Here is a 13033-nt window from a genome sequence, read left to right on the forward strand (position 1 = left end):
GCGGCTAGTGCCTTCCTTCCTTAAACTACCTTCCATTTACTCTGTCCAAATCTTATATCTATTTATGTACTTATTGTCTCTTTTATTAGAATTTGAACTCCTTTAGTAAGTGCTTAATAAATGCTTTTTGATTGATTGATGAAATAGCTTAGAATGTTTACCACGAACCAACTTAATTGCCCCTGATAGTTTGAATTTCTATGCAGGTGCAGATTAATTCAAGGAAAGCACAGACATTATATAACAATGTTGCTCAGACAAACCAAAATGCAAAACAGCTGGACACCAAGATACAAAATGCCGTCAGAGATGTTCATGGTAACCACGCCTTCTTACTTTGCTCAGATGTTTTGTTTTATATAACCATTTTGAATGTTGACGTGGCTTTGTGTTTGGGTCCAACATTTTGGATACCCTTCAATGCTAGTGCCTTCCCTATATTGATTATCTATCTCCAGTTTCGCCCTTCTATAGCTTGTTTTACATAGCTGTCTGCTTGTTGTCTTCCCCATTAGACTGTGCAGAGACTTTGCCTTTCCTTGTAACCTCAGTACTTACAGTGCCTGACACTTACAAGGGGCTTATTCATTGTCTGATTTCTAACAGTACTACTAATTTAAACATAAAGGTCTCCCCAAAGTAAAGCAATTCAAAGTTCCCCTTTCCTAATTCCCAACTTCCCAAGTTTAATGAAATGTGTAATCTTTCAGTTCTCCTGAAACAGATCTCTGGGACAGATGGTGATGGAAACACCTTGCCCTCGGGTGACTTTTCCAGGAAGCTGGCTGAAGCTAACCGTAAGATGAAGGAGATGAGAAATCTCGACTTCAGAGAGCAACTGAGAAAAGCAGAAGCTGAAAAAAGGGAGGCCCAACTCTGTAAGTTTTTTCCTTCATTTTGTATCCCATGCCATTTGGTTTTGACACATAAGGGGTCAGGAGTTATGTTTAGCCCGTTTGTGGGTAGAATGGCCAGACTTTCCAATAACGTGTTATTCCTATTATATTCAGATTAATTCATTATTGATGAAAAGGAGCATTCTAAAAGTAGAGTAAGAATATTTTCAATCGATCAGTCAGCGTTTACCGTTTGCTACTGGAGGCACTGTGCTAAGTGCTGGGGATGCAAAAAGAGCAAAAGACAGTCCCTGCCCTCAAGGAGCTTACAGTTTGGGCAGGGGGGGGCACGGGGAGACAACATGCAAACAAAATATATACAAACGAGCTATATACAGGATAAATAGGAAATAATAAACAGAAGGAAGGCACTAGAATTAAGAGGGGGTGGGGAAGGCATCCAGTAAAAGAGAGGATTTTAGCTGGAACTTAAAGGAAGCCTAGGAGGTCAGTAGTCAGAGCAAAGGAGGAAGAGTTCCGGGTATGGAGGACAGCCAGAGAAAATGCCCGGAGCTGAGAGATGGAGCGTCTTGTGCCTTGAACAGTCAGGAGATCTTTGCCACAGGATCAAAGAGTATGGCTTGTGGAGCAGAGCATAAGAGGACTGGAAAGGTCAGAAGGGACCAGGTTATAAAGGGCTTTGAATGCCAATCAAAGCATTTTGTATTGGATGCTGCAAGCAAGAGGAAGCCATTTTCCCTGTATTGAAACTATAATAAAAGGCCTCAAATATAACTAAAAAAATAAAAAGAATAAAAAAATTTTAAAAGCACTTACTGACAGTCTAGTTCCCCCCCCACCATCAAAAGGTAGCAGTTGGTACCTTTTCTCTTTTAGCCATTTTTCACTTCTTCCTTCTTTAACCGTCTAGGCAGCTAGATGTCACAATGGATAGAGCGCTGGATTGGGAGTCAGAAAGACCTGAGGGAACAATCTGTTTTGGTCACTTACTAGCTGTACGAACCTTGGGCCAGTCTTTTAACTTCTCTCAGCCTCAGTTTCCTCATCTGTAAAATGGAGATTATAATAACACCTACTCTACAGGGTTGTTATGAGGATCAAAAGACAGTAAATGTGAAGTGCTTCAAAATCTGTAAAGCGCTATGCAAATTCTTGCTTTATTATTTTTGTGGTTCTTTTTTTTTTTTTTGGTTTTTGGAGGGGGGACGGCAGGGCAATAGGGATTAAGTGATTTGCCCAAGGTCATAAGTTAGTAAGTGTGTCAAGTGTCTGAGGTCACATTTGAACTCAGGTCCTCCTGACTCTGGGGCCGGTGCTCTACTCACTGCACCACCTAGCTGCCCCTATAATTGTTGTTCTTAACCATTTTCCCCTTCTACCCTTCTATCAAGTCATCCTCCTCCTCCTCATCCAGTTGGTTAATCATCTTTCCTACAATAATGTTTCCAATATCCTTATAATTAATAAAAAAAACAGAAAAAGCATATTATAATGAATAATTAGAATTAAGTAATTCCCATTTGTAATGCATCTTAACTCAATATTATGGCAAACATTTACCCCATCAGTCCTCTTCATGCCATAGTATTTGTTGTCCCAGAGAACCACATTTGTAATCAGTATATGTAGAAGGAGAATAGTGGAATAGTAGATCTTCTTTTCTAAGTTCAGATTTTATAATGGTAGGTTTACTCTTGGCATTGCTGTTTAAATTTTATTTTAGTCTTGGCTTTTCATCTCAAGGAATATATTATGTTCCAGCAACAGGTTTGATTTCTGCATTTATTAGTAATGTTCTTGGTATGCATAAAAAGTAATATGTAAATTGGGGAAGGTAGGTGGTAAAGTGTATAGAGAGCCAGGCCTGGAGTCAGGAATACCCATCTTCCTCAGTTCAAATCTGGCCTCAGACACTTACTAGCTGTATGAGCCTGGGCAAGTCACTTAACCCTGTTTGCCTCAGTTTCCTCATCTGTCAAATGAGCTGGAGAAGAAACAGCAAACCAATCCAGTATCTTTGCCAAGAAAGCCTTAAATGGGATCTCAGAGAGTTATACACGACTGAAACAAATGAACAGCACAACACAAAAAATATGTAAATAAAAGTTGGATATGTCATGCAACTTGCTTAACTGTTTTTTTAGATTTTGTTTTCAGATGTTAGATGTTGTGTTTTCCAGTCCCTAAAATGGAAAGCACGGGCTGTTAGACACTATCAGCTTGCCTTCCCTCTATGACACATATCATCTTTTCAAAATGTCATCCTACAGTGCTGAATCGTGTTCAGAGTAGCCTGAAAAACCACCAGGCAGAGAACCAGGAACTTGTGAAAATTGTACGAGATTCCCTAAATGAATATGAAGCCAAAATCAATGACCTCCGCAAAGCTCTGCAAGAAGCGACCCTCCAAACAAAGCTGGCCAATGGTCTCAACCAAGCTAATGATCGAGCCCTGGAAGACATTAAGGTAATTTCACAGTTGGACCTTTTCCTTTTCCTTATATTTATTGAAAGGATAGAGGAAGTAAAGATCTCTGCTGTTCTCGACCTAAAACAACAAAGTAAGATGTTAGTGTGAATGTGTATTTGTCTGCATTATATCCCTGTCCTCCAATCATATACAAGCAAAAATAAGACACTGAGTGTATCTTTGGTAAAAAAAAAAAACAAAAAACAATATAATAAAAATAAGCAAGATTGTAGTTCCTACTTTTTAGCCCCAAGAAGAATCTTAATCCATGAATCATGCACAACTGAAAGCAGGGAAAATAATTTCACACCCACTCCCACCTGACAGAGTACAGGGAGTCCTCTAGTGAATAATATATCATACTGGGTGAGGAATTCATACAGTGTACTTACACTTCAAAGACCTTATTCCATTTGAAGAGAATTAACTTTGTGAATCATCGTATCATTATCATCTCATGAGAAATGATCTCCCCACCTCCATTCCTCCCTATCTTCCAGACAACTACCGCAGTAATACTCTAAATACACAGTTACTTCCATATCACCTCTTTAAAAAAAAAAGAGAGACAAACAACCTGTCAGTGAGTCCCCCTTGCCTAGAGAATAAAACAACATCCTCCTTAGCTTGGCATCTAAGGCTTTCTGCAATCTGGTTTCGGCCAACCTTTCTAGCCTTATTTGACTTTTCTCTATGATCTTCTAGTGAATCTGAAAGAGTAGCTGTTGCCAGATCTCATCCTGCACATTCCTGCATTTGTACATTTGCATAGGCCCACCTCCACTTTCTGAGGCTTCTCTAGGTAAAGAAAGCCTTCCCAGACTCCTTTGCATTTTCTTACAGAAGCTATTCGAAAGGAGTATAGTCCAGTTTCGTGTTTGTGTCCTTCGGCCCCCTCACTACCCTGCTCACCCTCTTCTGGAGATACACCAGGGGGTCAAAGTCCTTAAAACATGATACCTGAAACTGAAGATAATACTCTAGATGTGGTATATAACAAGGACAAAGGACAGAAGGATTAGCACTTCTCCATTCTTTGCTGGGGTTTCTATTTCTGGCAGCCATGTCACACTATTTATTCATGTCGAACTTGGAGTCTACTAAAATCCCCAAATATTTTTCATAGGAACTCTTACCTTTCTTTGTATCCCCTCACTTAGCACAGTGCCTGGCACACATTGGTGCTGGTTATGATCGACTGACTGAAAGTCTCCTGTACAGGGTAGTACCTAAGCTTAGTTTGGAAAGAAACAGGAATTCTAAGAGACAGAGATGAGAAGAGAGTGAGTGCATTTCAGAAATGAGGGACAGGCGATAGAAAGTACAGAGACAGGAGGTGAAGTGTCTTGTGTTAGAAGGTTAGCTTGGTTGCACCACAGAGCAGGAAGGGGAATAACGTAAACAAGGCGGTTGAGAGTTAAGTAGTCCTGCCTTCTGGACATCACCCTTCACCATCTTCCCATCCATCCTGAGCACCTGTTCCATTTCTGCTTTGTTCTGCCTACTGCTACCAGTGTTGTTTATAACGCTGCTTTTGAGAGATTAAAAAACAAAAAGAAAAAGGACCTATATGTACAAAAATGTTTATAATAGCTCTTCCCTGGGGGCAAAGGATTGGATATTGAGGGGATGCCCATCAGTTGAGAAATGGCTGAACAAGTTGTGGCATGTGATTGTTATGGAATACTATTGTGCTACGGGAAATCATGAGAGGGATGCTCTAAGAAAACCCAGGAGAGACTTGCATGAGCTGACACAAAGTGAAATGTACTATGTACAAGTAACAGCAGTATTGTAAGATGATCAGCTGTGACTGACTTAGGTATTCTCAGCAATACAATGATCCAAGACAACTCTGAAGGACTTGTGATGAAAAATCCCCAGAGAGAGAACTGATGGTGTCTGAATACAGATTGAAGGATATTTTTTTGACTTATTTTTCTTGATAGTTTTTTTTGGTCTATGTTTTCTTTCACAACATATTATAGAAAAGTAAATAAAATTTTGGAAAAGTTTAAAAAAGCCCTTTTTGCTTTAAAAAATTCCTACTGCTGTTATATTCATTTCAACTTACCTGTTCTTGCTTCTGTCGTCTATGAATATCCATTAAAAATCCAAACTGATTCATGAGATCCCTTTGAATCTACATCAGTCTTTTGAGACAACTCTCCATTTTCTTTCTCATCACAATTATATTTATGTCCTCATAGTTTCTCCTTCTTGGGAATTTCCCATCTTACTTAGGGCTATCTTTCCTTATAGAATATTGGCCCACTGAATCCTCTCTGAATGTTTTGAAATCTCCTCTACCATAATAATAAACTACATTTAACTTTCTCTCTTATTCTGTCATCAATTCTAAGAATGATTACTTCCTCCCAAAGTTTCCAACATCTTTTTTTCAATTATTTATTTATTTATTTAATATTTTTAGTTTTCAGCATTGATTTCCACAAGAGTTTGAATTACAAATTTTCTCCCCATTTCTACCCTCCCCCCAATCCAAGATGGCATATATTCTGATTGCCCCATTCCCCAGTCAGCCCTCCCTTCTGTCACCCCACTCCCCCCCATCCCCTTTTCCTTTACTTTCTTGTAGGGCAAGACAGATTTCTATGCCCCATTGCCTGTATATCTTATTTCCTAGTTGCATGTAAAAACTTGTTTTGAACATCTGCTTTTGAAACTTTGAGTTCCAAATTCTCTCCCCTTTTCCCTCCCCACCCACCCTCCCTAAGAAGTCAAGCAATTCAACATAGGCCACATGTGTGCATTATACAAAACCCTTCCACAATACTCATGTTGTGAAAGACTAAGTATATTTTGCTCCTTCCTATCCTACCCCCATTTATTCAATTTTCTCCCTTGACCCTGTCCCTTTTCAAAAGTGTTGGCTTTTGATTACCTCCTACCCCATCTTCCCTCCTTTCTATCGTCCCCCCTTTTTTATCTCCTTCCTCCTTCTTTCCTGTGGGGTAAGATACCCAATTGAGTGTATATGTTACTCCCTCCTCAGCTCAAATCCTATGAGAGCAAGATTCACTCATTCCCCCTCACCTGCCCCCTCTTCCCTTCCTACAGAACTGCTTTTTCTTGCCACTTTTATGTGAGATAATTTACCCCATTCTATCTCTCCCTATCTCCCTCTCTCAATATATTCCTCTCTCATCCCTTAATTTGATTTTTTTTTAGCTATCATCCCTTCATATTCAACTCACCCTGTGCCCTCTGTCTCTCTCTGTCTCTCTCTCTCTCTCTCTATATATATATATATATATATATATATATATATATATATATATATATATATATATATATACACACACACACACACACACACACACACACACACACACATGTGGTCTTTTCCCTGAGAAAGCTTGAAAGTCCTCTATTTTATTGAAAATACATATTTTGCCTTGGAGCATGATACTCAGTTTTGCTGGGTAGGTGATTCTTGGTTTTAATCTTAGCTCCATTGACCTCTGGAATATCATATTCCAAGGCCTTCAGTCCCTTAATGTAGAAGCTGCTAGATCTTGGATTATCCTGATTATTTTTCCACAATACTCAAATTGTTTCTTTCTGGCTGCTTGCAATATTTTCTCCTTGATCTGGGAGCTCTGGAATTTGGCAACAATATTCCTAGGAGTTTTCTTTTTGGGATCCTTTTGAGGAGGCAATCTGTGGATTCTTTCAATTTCTATTTTACCCTCTGACTCTAGAATATCAGGGCAGTTCTCCTTGATAATTTCTTGAAAGATGATGTCTAGGCTCTTTTTCTGATAATGACTTTCAGGTAGCCCAATAATTTTAAAATTATCTCTCCTGGATCTATTTTCTAGGTCAGTGGTTTTTCCAATGAGATATTCCACATTGTCTTCCATTTTTTCATTCTTTTGGTTGTGTTTTATAATATCTTGATTTCTCATAAAGTCACTAGCTTCCACTTGCTCCAATCTAATTTTTAAGGTAGTATTTTCTTCAGTGGTCTTTTGGACCTCCTTTTCCATTTGGCTAATTCTGCCTTTCAAGGCATTCTTCTCCTCATTGGCTTTTTGGAGCTCTTTTGCCATTTGAGTTAGTCTATTTTTTAAGGTGATATTTTCTTCAGTATTTTTTGGGTCTCCTTTAGCAAGTCATTGACTTGTTTTTCATGGTTTTCTCACATCACTCTCACTTCTTTTCCCAGTTTTTACTCTACTTCTCTTACTTGCTTTTCCAAATCCTTTTTGAGCTCTTCCATGGCCTGAGACCAGTTCATGTTTTTTTTGGAGGCTTTTGATGTAGGCTCTTTGACTTTGTTGACTTTTTCTGGCTGTATGTTTTGGTCTTCTTTGTCACCAAAGAAAGATTCCAAAGTCTGATTCTGAATCTGAGTCCATTTTCTCTGCCTGGCCATGTTCCCAGCCAACTACTTGACCCTTGATCTTTTCATAGGGGTATTACTGCTTGTAGAGTAGAGAGTACTTTGTCCCAAGCTCAAGGGATTGTGTTTTCAGAGATATTTCTGCACAGCAAGCTCTGCCACACCAATGCTCCTCCTCCCCCAAGAACTGCCGACCCAGACTTAGATCTAAGCAGGTTCTGCACTGCTGCTCTGATCAGGCACTTAATTCCTCCCACCAGGTGGGCCTGGGGCCAGAAGCAACTGCAGCTGTAGTTCCGTAAGCAGTGTCTGAGCTGCACCACCTCCGCTCACCCCCGTGGTGACCAACCAGGAACTCCTTTCACTCTGTCCCCGCAGTTTTTCCAACTAACCTTTTCTGTTGTATTTGGTGTTTGTGGGTTGAGAAGTCTGGTAACTGCCACAGCTCACTGATTCAGGTCACTAGGGCCTGTTCTGCCCAGTTCCTGGTCTGGTTGGTCCAGGCGCAGCCCATAGTGGGCTCTGCTCCCCACCACTCCCAGCTCTGTGTGTGATAGACCTCACCCAGCTCTCATCCATGCTGTCCTGGGCTGGAACCCTGCTTCCCTCTGCTATTTTGTGGGTTCTGCAGTTCTAGAATTTGTTCAGAGCCATTTCTCATAGGTGTTTGGAGGGTCCTGGGGGAAAGCTTTAGGCAAGTCCTGCTTTCTAGATGCCATCTTGGCTCAGCCCCCAGTTTCTAACATTTCTAATTCAGCAATTAGTTACTTTTTGTTGGCCAGATTCTAATCCAGAATAGGGCTTCCCCTGGTTGAAAAATGGAATTATCATTGAGGGAATTCAAGCTGTTTAGCTTTTGCAAGGGAAGGAACTCCAGCAGATGATTAAATGGTTCAAGTCTTTCATTGTTACTATATGTATGTACTATATGCCTGATGTATGATCAGTTTCCCAAATTCCTTGTATACTTCCTCATTGTACTTTGTCCTTAAATTCAAGAATTCTGTAGACTCTCCCACAGACATCATGGTGTCTATTTCTTTCTCGACTGATCCCCATCCAAATGAATTTCCTTCCCAGTCCTGATTACTTGATTTTTTCATGTGAGTATATCGATGTGAAAGTATGTTTCCAGGGACTCATATAGGTATTTCAGAGTACCATATAATTTTCCAGATCAACACATTGAAGAAAACTATTTAGGAAATTAAAAGTAGTTGAACTTATAAAGTCATTCATTGGACTCATTACATATTTCCCGTTGTCTCCTCATTGTTATTTCTTGTACTGCTAATATACCTAGCTGCTAACGTTTACATCTCTTCCCTCTCCTCAGAGACGGATTAATGAAATGAGCGCCCTACAAAGTGAATTCACTAAGTATCTCACCACTGCTGAATCATCTTTGTCACAGACCAACAATGTTCTTCAACTGATGAAGAAAAGCCAAGAGGTATTTTTAAAAGTGAAAGCATTTTAATTATATCATGAAGAAAATGTGCTAGATTTGACTTATTCAAGTGTTTTCAAATGTTTGGGAAAAAAAAAACAACTATATCCCAGATAAATAGACCTTTCCTGTTCCCTTGATTTGCCATTCTATCTCCAGCCTCCATGCCTTTGAACAGGCTGGTCTGATTGCCTGGAACACATGTCCTCCTGACCTCTAGTTCTTTCAGAATCAGCACTGGTCCTCGCTCCTCAGTGAAGCCTTTTGTGAGCCCTGTAGTTGTTAGCACCCTCTCCCTTCCTTAAATAATATTCCATTTATTTAGTTGTATAAATGCAACCTCTTTCAGGCAGGGTCTTCTGTGTATTTCATTGTCTTTGTATCCACAGGACTTTTCACACAGGACCTGATTAATAGATGTATGTTTAAAAGGACCCTGAAAAAAGGAACTATTTTATTGGTAGGAGTTCGGGGTTGGTACAGGAATTACTGGAATTTTTTTTGCTTCTGGAAGTCAGTGGCAATGGCTATTTCAGAAGCAGAAAGTATCCAGTAGTTAAATAGAAATTTGCCTTAGTGACAGCCTTGTACATTTAAACAACCTCCCAAAGGTGCCATTTCCCCTCTGCCCACCTTTTAAAGGAAATGTTATTAAATCTGCAGCCATTTAGTTCCTAGAAAGCTAGGTCATTTGTGACATTATACCAGGCCTGCAAGAGGCGATGCTCTTTTACACCTGGAAATACATTGGTAAACAGGTATACGTTTATTGCCTCTAAGTATGAGTGTTCTGTATTTGTCTTTGTTTACTTGGAAAAACAGGGATATGAGAAATTAGCATCCAGTTTAAACGAAGTAAGGCAAGAGCTGAGTGACAAAGTGAAGGATCTTTCCCGATCATCTAGCAAAGAAGCTCTAGTGGTGGAGGCAGAGAATCATGCCCAGTCACTGCAGAAGTTAGCAAAGCAATTGGAAGAGTAAGTATACAACACTCTTGTTTCTGTAAAGGAGCATGCTGCATGAAGGCTGAGATGTACCGTGTTACAAGTGAGAACCTAATGCCCTTTGGTTACTAGGGGTTGAGGAGTAGAGATGATATTAGGGTTCCTAGCAATGTCGAACACTACAGCTATCAATGTTTATTACTACTTAATAGCATGGCTGAACTCTCAGTTCTTCACTACTCCCTTAGGAAAAGAATTTAAAAGACAGCCAAGAACACATTTTGGAAAAAGCAGCCACAAACCTAAGCATCAATTATTCCCTCCACTCTCTGATAGGGCTCTAAATGTCAAATGATGGTATTGATTTCACTCAGCATCTGGGTTCATGGTGGCTCCTCAAGATGACCCTGGTGATTGTACTTTTTTTTCCTTTGTGCTTTCTTCCCGTGGGTGTCTGCATCTCTCTCCTCATGACCTTTCAGAATCAAGAGGAACACCAGTGGTGATGAGTTGGTGCGCTGCGCTGTGGATGCTGCCACGGCCTATGAAAACATCATCAATGCAGTGAAAGCAGCTGAGGATGCTGCCAACAAGGCAGTGAGCGCATCAGACTCTGCCCTACAGGTGGGATTGCCCTGAGCTAGCAAAATCACTGGGCCCTCTTGTGATGGTAAAAACCATCTTTAGGGAATACTGAGCACTAGAAAGCCAGCTTAGGCTTCGGAAGAGTCAAGACCATTTTTGGCCAGATGAGGAGCCATATTCCATCTCCCTTTTTATTTCCATTTTGTTAAAGCTGACAGATGTTTTCTTTGCAGACCGTGGTGAAGGGAGACCTACCTGGAAAAGCCAAGATATTGAGCTCCAACAGTGATAAGCTACTAAGGGAAGCAAAGACTACACAAAATAGATTGCATCAAGGTACCCAAATACTCAAGAGAGGCGGGGAAACAAAGGGACTGTGAAGTGGGGTGGGAATTGGGGGGAGAGATAGAAGGAGAAGATGCCATTTTTAAAACCAAGAAGTCAATGAAACTAAGAGGTTTTTTGACTCTTATGAATTTTCCACTGTCACCCCAGTTCCTTGTCACTATCCATCCCTTCCCCACCACCAGCTATATGTGGGCAATTCCCGTTTTTCTTGTTTTTCCATAACCAGAAGCCTGTTGTAAATAAATGTCTGATGTCGACTACACTAGTCTACACTGCACTGGCCAGTGGTCTGGCTGAAATAATTCTACTTACGGCAATACCAGTGGAGAGAAAAGTAGCATATCAGTATATTGATTTTAATTCAGTAAATATTTAGTAAGCACCTACTGCCTACCAGCCACTGTGCTAGGTGCTCTGGACACAAAAGGAGGCAAATGCTTACAATCTAGTGGGGGAGATAACATGCAAACAAGTATAATATATGGGATAAATAGGAGATGATTAACAGAGGGAAGCCACTGGAATGAAGAGGGATTAGGAAAGGCTTCTTCTAGAAGGTGGGATTTTAGTTGGGACTTAAAGAAAGCCAGAGAGAACAACAGATGGGGCAGTTACTGCCCTAGGTGCAAGGGATAGAAAGGCAAAAGTGAGAAGGAACTTACATTTCATCTGGTAAATTGATAACTGACTCATAACTACTCTAAGACCATTGGTCCTCACTCTTAAGGAGAGGCCCTGTCGTAGAAAGATCTCTGGACCTGTGTATCAGTAAGGCAAGATTCATGACCTCAAGGATGACCATAAACATGCCTGAATGGTTCAGAATCATAAAGTATGAAAAACTCTCTAGGTAGAAGGCAGAGGAAGTATAACATTTATTTAGACACCAGAGGATCCAATCCCAAGACTGATAACCCCAATTCAATATAGCAGTAATTATATTTCAAAACCAATAAGCCCTCCTCAATGTGGCAACAAGGAAATTATAACACAGTGTTATTGCAAGCAACCAAGCTATCCTCTAACCTTCCACCTCTGCTAGGGCCTTCCCATAAACGATGACTCACCAATCCTAACTGCCTGCTTGCCTGTGTTCTCTCCCCCCTCAGTTCTCTGGTTTCCACTCTTCGCTCAGCACCCTCTTCTGCAGCTCTGTTGTCTCAGAGTTCTTACTTCTCCTGCTTGGGCTGGATTCTGAATTCTTGCTTCTGACTTCTCGGTTCTCAGTGGCTACCTTCCGGGTATATATACTCCTTTTAGGGCCTGAAGGCTTCACACCCATCATCAAAAGAGGTGGGCCGGAGGCTTAGTGCCTAGTAAGTAAAGGGAGCAGTCCTGCCTACAAACAAAACTTCGAATCAAGCTTCCCTAAATTGGCCTCACCTGAGGTCTGTTGAGTGGGTGGGAAAGGTCTTTAATCACTGACTGGCATCACAAAGGTTTGGGCCTGCCTCTAATCAAACCTCCTTTTGTTGGCCCCAGCTGAGGCTTATTGAATAGGTGGGAAAGATCTTTCACTTATTGATTGGCCTCACAACCTGGAGTCAAGAGCCTGAGCCACTTACTTATTAACTGTGATTTTGGGCAAGTCGCTTAATTTTTCTGAGCCTTTATTCCTGTTTGCCTCTTCCCCTTCCAAGCTTCTCTCTTTCTATTCAGTTTCCAAGATTTGCCTTTTCTACCTTAATGACATCTTCTGCATCTGGTCCCTTGTCTCCACTAACACAGCTATTACCTTAGTTCATGCCCTCATCACCTCTTATCTAGATAATTGCAGCAGCCTCTTAATTGGTCTCCCTACCTCAGATCTCTCTAGTCTATCTTTATGCATTGTTGCCAAAGTGATTTTCCTTAAACATAGAGCTGACCATGTGATTCCACTACTCAATCCACTCCAGTGCCCTCCAGTTGCCTCTGGGGCTGAGTCTAAACTTGTAGAGACTTTCAAAGCCCACCACCTCAGCCCAGTCTGTCTTTCCAGCCTCATTGGACATCACTGCATGCCGCCCT

General features: G+C 40.8%; 1 protein-coding gene across 1 annotated transcript in view; it reads left to right on the forward strand.

The window, feature by feature from the left end:
* The window catches only part of LAMA3 (laminin subunit alpha 3), a 318911-nt gene that overhangs the window by 270631 nt on the left and 35247 nt on the right, over positions 1–13033 (forward strand). Inside the window, exons 47-53 of the mRNA XM_036743735.1 lie at positions 207–318; positions 711–878; positions 3128–3324; positions 9033–9149; positions 9969–10123; positions 10573–10714; positions 10909–11011. Coding sequence (XP_036599630.1) covers positions 207–318; positions 711–878; positions 3128–3324; positions 9033–9149; positions 9969–10123; positions 10573–10714; positions 10909–11011 — 994 coding nt within the window. The remainder of the gene's footprint in view (positions 1–206; positions 319–710; positions 879–3127; positions 3325–9032; positions 9150–9968; positions 10124–10572; positions 10715–10908; positions 11012–13033) is intronic.

The sequence above is a fragment of the Trichosurus vulpecula genome, chromosome 1 (genome assembly GCF_011100635.1).
Source record: "Trichosurus vulpecula isolate mTriVul1 chromosome 1, mTriVul1.pri, whole genome shotgun sequence".
Lineage (NCBI taxonomy): Eukaryota > Metazoa > Chordata > Mammalia > Diprotodontia > Phalangeridae > Trichosurus > Trichosurus vulpecula.